This window comes from Chaetura pelagica, unplaced genomic scaffold (assembly GCF_000747805.2).
Source record: "Chaetura pelagica isolate M959 unplaced genomic scaffold, ChaPel_1.0 scaffold664, whole genome shotgun sequence".
In the NCBI taxonomy this organism is placed as follows: domain Eukaryota; kingdom Metazoa; phylum Chordata; class Aves; order Apodiformes; family Apodidae; genus Chaetura; species Chaetura pelagica.
In genome coordinates, this window is record NW_009952969.1 from 73127 (window position 1) to 85580 (window position 12454).

Sequence of the window (12454 nt, forward strand, 5' to 3'; positions counted from 1 at the left end):
ACTCTTTCCTTCAACAGACGCAGTGGGCAGTCTCTCTGTTAACCCTAAAGCTTTTCAATTGCCCTGGTGCCACAAGATCACCATGGGCAGTCATGTGTCGCTGGCTTTAAAACCACTGTTTGTTCCTCCCGTGCGTGACTAAGCTCTGGAAGGCCACCAACCAATACTTGAACAGAACTGGGGGAGACCTGCCAAGGCAACGTGCATAGGACGTAGGAAGGTCCAGATGGGCAAGGTAAGATTGCTGGGGAGGGTCTTGGCCTGCTGTGGTGGGCAACAGGAAGGAAGCAGGTATGACAAATGGTCTTTAAAGGAAGGCAGCAGTGGGTGAAGAAACAAAGAACACATGGAATTTTTCCAATAGAAAAAGATTTGCAGCCAGGGAACAGTGGAACCTGAAAAAAATGCCTCCCAGTTTTGGCAATCAGTTTTAATACCACGTACTGGCATGTTAGGAAATACAGCAATTTAAGACCATACAGGGTTTTTTGAAAGAAAAGGCTTGTTCCTGCCTTGCCTGCCAGCATTATGCCACAGCAGTCAGGCATTTTCAACTCTGACTCACCATCTCTGTTCAAATACCAGCTCATGATTAGGAAATTAAAAATAGACCAGACAGGTGCCAAAGAACTCACCAAACCTGCTCAGCCTACTCGGCCTACAGGCTCTCCAGCACACACACAGCAACAAAGCATGTGTAAGCCATCATGCCAGCTGATTTTTTTTGAAGGCTGAATCTCCAAGAACCGAGAGTCTAAAATACGCAGAGGTTTATAAATATGATGCTTCTGGAACTACTCCTAGATGCAACCCAGACACTGTACTTAATTCTGACCCTGTGCAGAGACCATGCTGCACTTTGTTCTGAATCTTGATTAACTAGTTCCTGAGCAAGTACCTGTAATTGCTTTCCTCTCTCCTTTCTCCAGCTTTGCTTGTGGGGACTCAGTGTAGACACTGTGCTCCATGGGCTGCTCTGCCCTCTTCATTGCAGTGCCTTTATAATTCATCTGAAGTTGGCTGGTGTACTTCTCATGCTGTAAAGACATAAGAAACAGTTGCAGGGTGTCCGCGTGATCTGTGCCCTAGCCCATGAAGAAGGTACCTCGAAGAAGGCAAAGCACCCTTCCCCAACAGTCCCATCACACAAATGCAAATAATATGGCTATGCTCTGCAATAAAAGGAAAGCACATCCAAGTAGAGGCTACAGAATAGCAAAATGCCAGCTGAGGGGCTTTCAAATATCCCTTTGGAAGATACTAAGTGACAATGCTCGACCATGAGAAGGCCACTGTGACATGTCTGCAAAATAACTAATTACAAAACCCTTTAAAAAGCAAACTGAGAAGAATCAGAACTTAGGCCATTTTCCATTCAGGATTCAAATCCTGACACCCCCTTTGTTCTTCAAGCAACGTTATAAATTCTTTCAGGGCGTTCATCTGCATTATCTCAGGTTTTAAGCAAAGGCAATTAAAACACATTTTAATTCTTTCTCTCCAGACTCTCTCACCAGCTAGTAAAGTGGTTCTGCCTTAAAAGAGGCTCCACATTAATACAGTAAATGAGCTTTTTAAAAGTGGGTTTATCAAATGTACATTAGTAAAAAGGGTGTAGTTATCCAGATTACTCCTGAGTAAGTTCAATGAATCATTTCATTCTGTATCTGGGGAAGAACAACCCCATGTACCAGTACAGGTTGGGGGCTGACCTGCTGGAGAGCAGTGTAGGAGAAAGGGACCTGGGGGTCCTCGTGGACAGGAGGATGACCATGAGCCAGCAATGTGCCCTTGTGGCCAAGAAGGCCAATGGCATCCTGGGGTGCATTAGAAAGGGTGTGGTTAGTCAGTCAAGAGAGGTTCTCCTTCCCCTCTATTCTGCATTGGTGAGGCCGCATCTGGAGTATCATGTCCAGTTCTGGGCTCCTCAGTTCAAGAAGGACAGGGAACTGCTTGAAAGAGTTCAGGGCAGAGCCACAAAGATAAAGAAGGGAGTGGAACATCTCCCTTATGAGGAAAGGCTGAGGGAGCTGGGTCTCTAGCTTGGAGGAGACTGAGGGGCGACCTCATCAATGTTTACAAATATGTTAAGGGGGAGTGTCTGGAGGACAGAGCCAGGCTTTTTTCAGTGATGTCCAGTGATAGGAAAAGGGGCGATGGGTGCAAACTGGAACACAGGAGGTTCCACGTAAACATCAGAAAAAAACTTCTTTACTGTGAGAGTGACAGAGCACTGGAACAGGCTGCCCAGAGAGGTTGTGGAGTCTCCCTCACTGAAGACATTCAAAACCTGCCTGAACACATTCCTGTGTGATGTGCTCTGGGTGACCCTGTTCTGGCAGGGGGGTTGGACTAGATGATCTTTCAAGGTCCCTTCTAACCCCTAACATTCTGTGATTCTGTGATTTGCACAATTCTAGCTGTTCCATTTCCAATGCTCTCCAAGTCCTAAACATAGAACCAGGGCCAAGTATCTGCTAGCCAAGGAGTGATATTTGGCAGTGATAGCCCAGATCTTCAGCAGAACATGACAACTTTTCTGCATAAAGAGGGTTGCTTTTCTGCCTTAGAAAAGAGTATTTGAATATTCTGTACCTGCTAGTGATCTCTTTGTTTAAAAAACACCTCACTGCAGTCTGCTCAGTAAGTAAAAAATAGGCACTTGAATGCAAAAATGACATGATATACAGGAGTAAATTAAACAAACTTCAGCCTCCTGAGGATGGAGCTGGCCTAAGTCACCATGCTCAGAGATAGACAACTGTGCTCTACATCTGGGAGAGAACAAGTTCTGCAGCGCTTCACCTACAAACTAATGTACTGATATATTACAGCTTTAGTAACCTTTTTCTTGGCAGTTATGAAATCATAAATAACTTCATCTACCTGTTAGCACAGGGATAAGGGAGATCAGAACTGAGATAACTGAGAACTGTATCTCTCCTCAAAGGAAGGTTTTGTTAAGTCCCAATGGGAGAAGAGCCTCACATTGTGCAACATTTCACTGCTGCCAAGAGTATTTTAACATCTCAGGCTGCTTTGACTTTTACTAGACCAGGCCTCCCCCCAAAAAAACCAACACAACACACCACCAAAAAAAACACCCAAAAAACTGAAAAATGCATCTACACTCAGACACACTTACCTTTAATGCTTCTTCTGGGACTTTGTGTTGAATTTGCTCCAGAACATACATGTTTGAATGTACAGAACTTATTAAGGAAATGGAAAAGGAATTGGATGGAGAGAGAAATCTGGCACTCAGTCAGAGAAAGAAAACAAGATCATAAAACCAGAGAAGCCTAAAATATGCAGGGCACTAAAAACTGCCTGTGCTGTGTCCCACCACAGTCTTTGTCATGCATGTTTTGCAACAGTGCATGGAATCACATCTGCTGGCCAGACATGTGCCAACTAAAGAGTGGCACAGAAGGGAAGCAGGGCAGGAGAAGCCTGAGCAGCACTAGCAGCTCCATGGAGGATGCAGGGGTGCAACCAGAGCCCTGACTCAATTCTCACCCTGCTCCCCTCCCCACACCTGGCAGCTCCAGGCAGACTATTTTTTCCCCATGACATCCTGGCCAAGATGGGGCAGTCTTGCACGCTCAGGATGAGGGAACAGAGGGATGCACGGGCCTGTGGTGTTTTCTTGCCCTGACAAGGCCTTTCTGGCACTACAGTTTCCGGGATCAAAAGTAAATCAGGTCATCAGCTGCTGTGACCTCTTAAGAAGGCAGGCATTCAACATGGTTGAGCCTAGGCAATAATCCTCAGCAACACTGACTGAAAAAAAATAAAAAAAGGAAGCATCTGGCAATGTCTTCAACAACCCAATCAGCACAGCACAAAGCAAAGGGGAGGAAAAAGGGAAGATGGAAAATGTTAGACTAAAAATAAACCAAGTGATACTGGCATAGCAGGGAAACTCTGGACAATCTGTAAGTGAAACTGTAAATAGAAAAGAGACAAACGTTCATGCAGTGGCTCACAGCTGACTGAGAGACCTCAGGAGATGCTGCCATGCAGCTCCAGCTGACCATGGCATGGATAGAAACCACTGCTAAAAAGAGTGGCTCTCAGGAAGCAAAGGAAAGGAAGAGATTCTAACTGCCATAGCAACCAAACTGAAGTAAAAGGATTACTCTAAACCTACATTCTTTAAAGTTTTCCTGTTGAGGACAATAAATTCTAATTCATAAAATGCAATCACTCGTTTCACATGAATATCCATGTAAGGGCTGCAGGACTAAGCACTTCAACTCAGCTGCTTAGTACTCAGAACTGCTTTCTATAAAAAGTTTAAACCCATATCACAGCCATTAACACCCACCCACACTGCAGGGACTGGCTTATGCCTTCACTAGATTGGAGTTCACAGCAAATCCTCTCTGAGTTTCCCCACATATCTAGAGACTAGAAGACATGATCAGCCACACAAAAAGAACATTTGCAAAGCCAAGAAAAGCTAGAATTGAGGTTACCTGCGGGGCTGTAACAGGCTTCATCACATGTGCACTGAAACACCACCTCTAATGACATGATCTCAGATGACAGTGCTTTTTTATTGGGCAGCACTCTGTACTTCCCTCCCCCATGTATCCCTGAACCCTCATTAATTGCACTCTGTTCAAATGCTGCTCTGAAAGTCAATAATATCTTCTTTCTTTTTCTCTTTTTTTTTTTTTTTAATGATTCAACAACTACCTCCCTTTTTAGATTAAATACTACTGTGAAGCAAGGATCTGTTATTTCAAAAATGGCAAAGAGACCAAGGCCAAAAGTTTATCTTACACAAGGTCTAGAAAACACTCTTTTCCATCAGATTCAGGATTGCATGCAGACCAGTGTAAGCATCCCTGCTGCACCAGTGAGTGCTCCTGCACTGTCACTGCTTAGAGCCAAGGTACCCACATCCCTGGCAGACCAGGGAGGTTCGGCTTCTCCTTGCTGCTTCAGCTCTCTGGGCTACAGCATCATTTGGAGTATTTCAAGGGCTACACCATGACCAAGCACAAACTGATTTTCCTGATGACAAAGACAGATAAGACTGCAGTCTTGGGGTCAGGGACACACAAGAGTTTTTCAGTCAAACAATTCCTCCCCTTTGCAATGGCAAAACTTAGTCTCTGCTTCTATTCTCAGAAATTTTTACATTGTTTTAACTGAAATTCTCTGCTAAAGAAAAAAGAAAGCTGAAGAAGACATTTGCTACTTCTGAATTCTGAGTGGATAAAGTCTGTCAGATAAAAACAACTGAAAAAAGTGAGAAAAAATTAGATTAGATTACATGAAATTACAGCAATAGGAGCCTCTACTTACTACTGTTGATCTGCAGGCTCAAAAGAGCATTCCAATATCAATGCTTATAGCCAGTCATACAGTCACACCAGGATAAAAATGAAAAGGATGAAGGCAAAGGTGTTTTAGCAGACACTAGCAGGATGTGTGACTCTGTAAACAAAGCAGTAACTGCAGCTGAGGCTCTCACAATAGAGGTGAAATTTACTATTGCTAAAGAGAAAATATTTCTTGCATTTTTGGCAGAAGCAATTTGCACAGGCAAACTTCAATCGATACAGTCAAGGGGTCTGACCACAAGTCCAAAGCTACATGTTTAAGGCTGAAGACCTAAAAAACAAGCATTTGGGTGAAATGATTAACAAAAACACACAAGCTGGATTTAAAAAAGTAAAATAGAAAACCATTATTTTACACAAAAGCATATGGAACATGTTCACTCCCTAGCTGCTATCAGCTACAGTTGTCATCCAAATAAAAAGACAAAAACACAACCTTTCCTTAAAAAGAGACTGAAGAGGCACCTCTACAGCCACTACTGCCAGTGCAGGGCCTGATTCAAAGTCCAGTGAAGGTATCAGGCAACATGATTAATATGCTCTGAATCAGGTCCATGGTGGAGAAACAAAAGCTTATGAACCATGCAAAGGCTCCAGGAGGCAAAACAAACACCATTACTCATTATGCACAATCAGCACTGTTAACTCTCCATAAATCAAACATCACAAAACCCAATCCCACTCTATCTTCAGACAAGAAGGATATCATAGCCGAAGCGAATAACATCATTCAGTTTTAGGGTGATGTACTTCTGGTCAGGAATCCTCACATCGTTGACAAACGTCTGTAGGAAAGAAGCACAGGAGTGGTTTTTGACTGAGGTTATCAAGGCAATGCATCTCTGACAGAGCAAGCTCCTGGAGGGCACCCAATGCCCATCTGCCAGCAGGACTGCACTTATTCAGGGTGCACTAGCACAAAACCAACCAGGCGAGGAGCTAAGTCCCCTAGAAAAATCAACACTGGCAAGTAGCTCCCATGGGCAAGTCAGAGCACCCCAATTACGCTTCTAAGCAAGATGCTCTGAAAGGACCTCTAGGGAGATTTACCTTTTCACCAACTGCAAAGGAAATTTTAGTCCCCAACTTGAACATGTAAATGAGGTGCCTGAAGTTAGGAACTTCAGATGCTTTTAGTTCTCCCTTGCCCTTCACAACCAGCAAGAGCAGCAAATGGTGCAATGAAGCTACAGTGACTCATACTCTAATGAGCCAGGAATCAGTTTTCCACTGGATGTCAAACAAGACTGGTGTCATCCCCAAGGCCTGATAATTCAACAAGCAAAGCCTGTAACAGAGGAAGGGGAAATTAAAATGCACAGGAAAACAAGCATTTGCAGTGGCATCAACAAGATGTCTAAGGCTGCGTTGTCCAAGACACCACACATCAGTACAACAGGCCCTCCACATCAAAGATTTGCCTGTTCTTTTTTCTTGTGCTCCAGGAAGTTAATTCAGGCCCAAAGAAACTAAGTTATCCTTATAAAGGTGCAACAGGCATACTTCATAACTCTAAAAAACATCTCGGACGTCTCAGGCGGCTTCTTTCCAAGGGCACCCCCTAGCAGGAGCAATTCTTGCAGAACAACAGAGGAAAAAATCAAGCACTCATGGACATCTTTCACAAATAAACCCATGTACTTTTGTAATAACCCAGGCCAAATAAAAACAGACCAGGAACTCAGCTGAGGAAGCACCAGCGTGCTTTTGCGGATTAGGCACTCAGTTGCACCCAGGGAATTCAGAGACCCCAGGAGTTACCCTGCCTTACAAGATGGGATCCACCCAACCTCACAGAGCAGGGACCTATGGCTGGGTCTTTGTAGCCTCAATACAAATGCAACTAAGTTCTCGTGAATCCAAATTACGCTAGGCAAGGAATTTCCATGCTTTGACCACTGAGGTACAGTCTTCTCCTGCGGCCTTCTCACCTCAGCCAAGCCAAACATGCATGATAAGACAAGTATTAACCATAGGGGAAAAGCAATGCTAGAGCAGGAAACTAGAACATCAGCAGACATCAGCTCCCAGCTTCCTGGCAATTCACAGAAGAGCTGGGGAACAGGCCTGTAATTTCAGAATAAAAGCAGTGAAGCTGGTTAAGAGGCATGGAATTCCTATTTGCATCATTTTTTTCCATATTTAAGAATCCCACTACAAACAAATCTGGAGAAGGAATAATTATTTGCTGAATTTTCTGCAAAACAGAAATCCACTAGAAAATCTATTTTGATGTTGTTACCTATTCATCCATGGTTACTTCAAATAAAATAACCCAAAGAAACTGCTTATTGAAGATAGAAATGCTACCTTCAAAATCAAAATACCCTAAAGGAGAGACTGCAGCACAAACTGAACAGTATAATACAAAAGATACAATACATTTCAACAACTAATATGAACCAGATGATCCAGCAAAGCCATATAACACATTCTTGACAAGCCACAAAGTAAATACAAAATAAAAGCAAATTCTGAAAATGGAATTAAAAATCAAGGTCCTCAGATGTGATTCCTTCGCTTTCAGGAAGGAAAACAGGTTTTAATGAAAATTTTCAAATAAGGACCTATATTTTCTTCCTGCAAAATAAATTCACTTTGGCCACAACAGTCTTCTCCAATGGAAGTGTGTTTGACCAGCTGCAGAAGACATATAGAAGACTGCTATAACTCCTTTTATTCCACTGCCCCTCTGACCATGAGTCTATTATTAAAATGGAAATTAATATGCTTTAGCATGTGAAGACAGAAGAGAATTAGTGGTACAAGCCTTCCCTCTCTTGCAAGCAGAATTTTCAGCTGCTATTTTGCCACCATGAGTTAAATACCACAGGTTTTGAACCAGGGATGCAACTAGAGCCCAGACCAGTTACTGGAAATATTCCCATTTCAGAAGGGCTCTGTGCCTTTAGCTATTAGGCTGAGAAGGATTAACTCTCATTCTTGCTGTTTTCAGATGCCAGAAGAGGCAGAACAGTTGAGGTCTGCTTTAGTCACTGTTTTTGTACAAGTTTCTTGGTTTGCCTTGTGGTTGTGATGGTAGAGGTCTTCTGTTTCTAAACCCAAAACAACGACTGCAGTAAATCCCCCATTGGGAAGACAATTATGTGAATCTAGACCTGCTCCAGCAGAGGAATAGCTCTGATGGTGTGAAGAAACAGCCACAAAAGAGGCATGCTATGACATTAGGACAGTTTTCACTGCAATGATGCATTTCAAAACCCCAGAAATCAGGTGAGCAGACCAAGCCCTCACTGAACTGCCTAACAGCACTGTCTGTACTCAGGGCCAGTGCAAGGGTTAAGATTCAGGAAGGCTCAGCTCCCTGTTCTGGGCTCTCATTATCCCCCAGTTTTCATACCAACCAGGCTCAAGGCAGGCAAAAGAACAATTTTTATAATAAAAAAGGAGGTGGTTTTAAATAGTTTCTCCCCAAAGAAATTAAATGCCTCATCATCCCATAAATCATTCCATGCACTGACAACTGAATTGCCAAAAGGTCACCCTGCTCATGCTGAAAAGCTGCTTCAGAATCTCCGCTAGTTTAATGTTAACAACCCCAAAATTATATTGAATTTTTCTCCTCCTCTTTTGCAAGAGTCTCTATGATTTTGTGAGCCCTGAAGCATTCTGCAAAGACACCAGAAGAAAGGGAAAAAGAAACACAGTATCCACCAAAGCTGTCCTCTTCCAAGATGAGATGCTACACGACCTCCATCTCAAGCCTTGCAAATAATTAAGTACATTCAGCTTAACTCATGCCAACAGTTGCAGTGACCCAAAAGGGTCTAGCAGTAGAATTAAGTGCACAAGTGTTTGCAGACTCAGCACACCACATGTCTGCCTCCATCAGCCAAGAGGTTTGCTACTTACGCCGTTCAGGCTCCCGAGATCCTTCACCCAGTGCTCATCTTTCTCCTTGTCATAGTTGATCACAGCATGCTGCTTATCGACACTGCGGGACTGGCAAGGAAAGCACAATGAGCATGAAACTGGTCAGGCATGAGAGACACCACTAATCAAAGCAACATTTAGACATTAAACTAACTTGATATGGGGTAGGAGGAGAAAGGGGAAAAGCAGGAAGGATTAAATATTGTTTACTACTATAAATAACCAAAGGATAAATAGTAAATGCTTCCATGGTAGTTTAAACAGTTCACTGAAGACAATTCACTGTTTTCATGGAGAGGGAAAAAATAAATAAATCACTGAAGGCTGTCAAGACTATGCCATTGTTTCAACAAACTGTATCAATACACACTGAAAACAAAACCTGTCAAACAGAAAGCCTGGGGGGCAGGATCTCAGCCACTGCAATCTAGAAGAGCTCCATTTCTCACCAGCTGAAGCCAGTGGCCTCATCACTGGGGACATTCCTATTTGGATTTATTTCTTCCTATTTTTCAAAGAGCAAGAAATAATTTTCTTAAGTTACAAATCAAACTTATTCACAGTAATGTGTACTGTTCCCAGGATTATGTCCTGGAGTTGATTTAAATTCTAGGATGTTTTCCAAGTTGGAGGGATCTTCATAAACTTGGGATGAGAAAGAAAGCAATTCTAGGAGAATTTACATTAAAGCCAGGTTTGAGAACACTGAACTGAACAGATATTTGGTGCCACTGGCCTTGCAGAGTATAACACTTTAACAGGAATTGTGTCAGACTTCTAAGGATGAAGTGTTAGAACAAAATCTCTAAATAATTTTGAAATATGGCATAAGTGTTACAGCTATAAAGACACCAGCCTCTCTGTATTTAGACCTACTGCCTCTCATAACTTGAATTCTTGCTGCAATTGACCTCACCTGGTCAACAGAACCAATCACTCCATCAGGTCGCACAAACAACACCGAGATCTCCCTGGCATCTTGGACCAGGGGAGGGTAGGACGTGCTACCAGAGCAGGGAGATGTGCCAGGCTCTAAGTCAGCTAATCCTCCTCTTCCTGGGCATCGACCAACAAGTTCTTAGTGAAAGTCCTTCCCTTTTCCCAAGTATAAACACACTGGTTTACACAGCACTGCTCTCAGCAAGCCATTATCTACTTCCTTGTAAGCAAGCAAAGGCAAAGATTGTTTCAGAATTCCTGGGTGAAAACACAGAGACTTCAGACAAACTGCTACCACTTGCAAAAGTTTCTTCTGCCCCTGCCAACATCAAGCACATCAGTAATATTTGAACAGCTGATAAACAGCAGCTCCTCCCCTTGCAGAGCATCTGTCAACCAAGGAGACTTGTCCTCCAGAATAACTCTGAAGTTCCAATATGAAACAAGCACATACTTGGCCAGAAAACTGCCCCTCCACCTTCTGATGTCCCTCACACGATTCATGACATGCCACCACAGGCAGAGGCAGCAAGGAGAGGGGCAGGTGACTCCAAGCCTCCAGCTGCCCACTAATACAGTTATCAGCACACTACTGAATTTATGGTGTCAGCTCATGAGTCCCAGCTAAAAAACAAGACATCACTTGATGCTTTGCTGCTCAAATGATGATGCTTGGACAGCAATCACTCCCCAACTGATGGCTGGTAAGATAGGCAGAGACAAGGTGGTTGGGGCACCCCACTCATACTTCCTTCTGTGCTGACACCTAAACTCAGGAACCGACACACAGCGATTACCTCCCAGGAGGAGCATACACAAACCTCTCAGCCCCACACCATCCCACTCTTCCTGTCTGATCCCACCTCCAACAGACAGGTCTTAAACATTTGCAACAAGCTGCTGCTTCATTCCATTACTATTCACATTAGATGCAACCCCTCAGCTCTATTTGCAATTGCCCAAGGAGCTGCGGCAGGAAGGTGCAGAGTAAGGGTAAGGATGGTCCAGGGATGCTGCCCAGGACCTGCACCTTGGCACATGACTCTGTAAATAGGAACGTCTCCAACCTTGCACATCCCACCATCTGATGCTACACAAGCTGGGGTTGTACCCGACCTGTCACACTGTCCCTCACACCTTTCAGGAGGATGTGAGAGGGTCTCCTACCCTGCCCACCCAGGGTCCAAGCTCACAACCATCAGGCGGTGTGGGCATTGCACCCAGGCTGGGGTTCTTACAGGGCTCATCACACCTCACCTACCAAGAGGAAGGGGAAGACAGCCCCCATTTACAGCATGGACAGAAAAAACCCCTCTTCCCATCCATGGGTGCTTATGTAACTACATTTCATCCTGCTGGACACAAAGGCAACTGCACACAGGGGTCCTGCCTGCACAGCACAGACATAGATGTAACATCTTCCCGGGTGCCCCTGCTACCCAAAGTCATGCACATCACTGTTCCCAGATGTTTGCTTCAGGTTTTTACAGCATATCACAGACACCCATTTAAAGATTAACAGAATTTAAAGGCAGAACAACTCCTCTAGCTCCCTTCCAAGGGAAGAAAGACTTCTACTCCAAAAAGCTAATCCAGACACACACAGAAGGTAGATTTTATCTGGCACCAAGTCATAGGTCATTTAAAAAAAGAGTTTATTTCTGGGAACCAGCTGTCTTCCAGAACGTCAGTTTGCCCTGGATCTGACCCTGCTGCAAGTCAGCACAGCCTTTGGGCTGCTGTGTTTTACAACAGCTGACTACAGCCACCCAGGGGTCCCAAACTATACATGGATCATCACTGGGGAGCAGAGATGTATTCCAGCAGCATGATATTGCCCTACAAAGAAGCAGGAAGAGGTCACCAAAGAAACTAATACATGCCAAAACTTCTTGTCTTCAAAGGAAGCTTTAGGTGTGTTCAAGCCAGAGTCAAAATGATATGCAAAATTTGACCTATAGTCCTGATACTACCTCTCAGCATCTCTTTAAAAAGCACATGAGGAACATGGCAAGCTGTTACACAGACTGCACTTCTCAGAAGTTTCATGCTTTGGTGGAGAAGAGGGGAATTCTGTTAGCTTTGTTTATGTTAAACCAGCAAACATCACAGAAACTGAGAGCAGGAGTTCCCATCTCCAAGGAAATTCAAAATAACTAAAATCACACCTTATTTATTTTTATGCAGACTTGCCAAAGGTCATTCTTGCTTGTGAACTGAAGTGTGGTTTATTTCAGCATCAGTCACATTTTACATAAACCGCT

General features: G+C 43.7%; 1 protein-coding gene across 1 annotated transcript in view; it reads right to left on the bottom strand.

Annotated features, from left to right (window-relative positions):
• Nucleotides 1–12454, bottom strand: part of CEP170B (centrosomal protein 170B) — a 58025-nt gene that overhangs the window by 35830 nt on the left and 9741 nt on the right. Inside the window, exons 2-5 of the mRNA XM_009995844.1 lie at nucleotides 9231–9320; nucleotides 6064–6142; nucleotides 3146–3204; nucleotides 899–1037 (exon numbers count right to left, since the gene is read on the bottom strand). Of these exons, the coding sequence (XP_009994146.1) occupies nucleotides 899–1037; nucleotides 3146–3204; nucleotides 6064–6142; nucleotides 9231–9320 (367 nt within the window). The remainder of the gene's footprint in view (nucleotides 1–898; nucleotides 1038–3145; nucleotides 3205–6063; nucleotides 6143–9230; nucleotides 9321–12454) is intronic.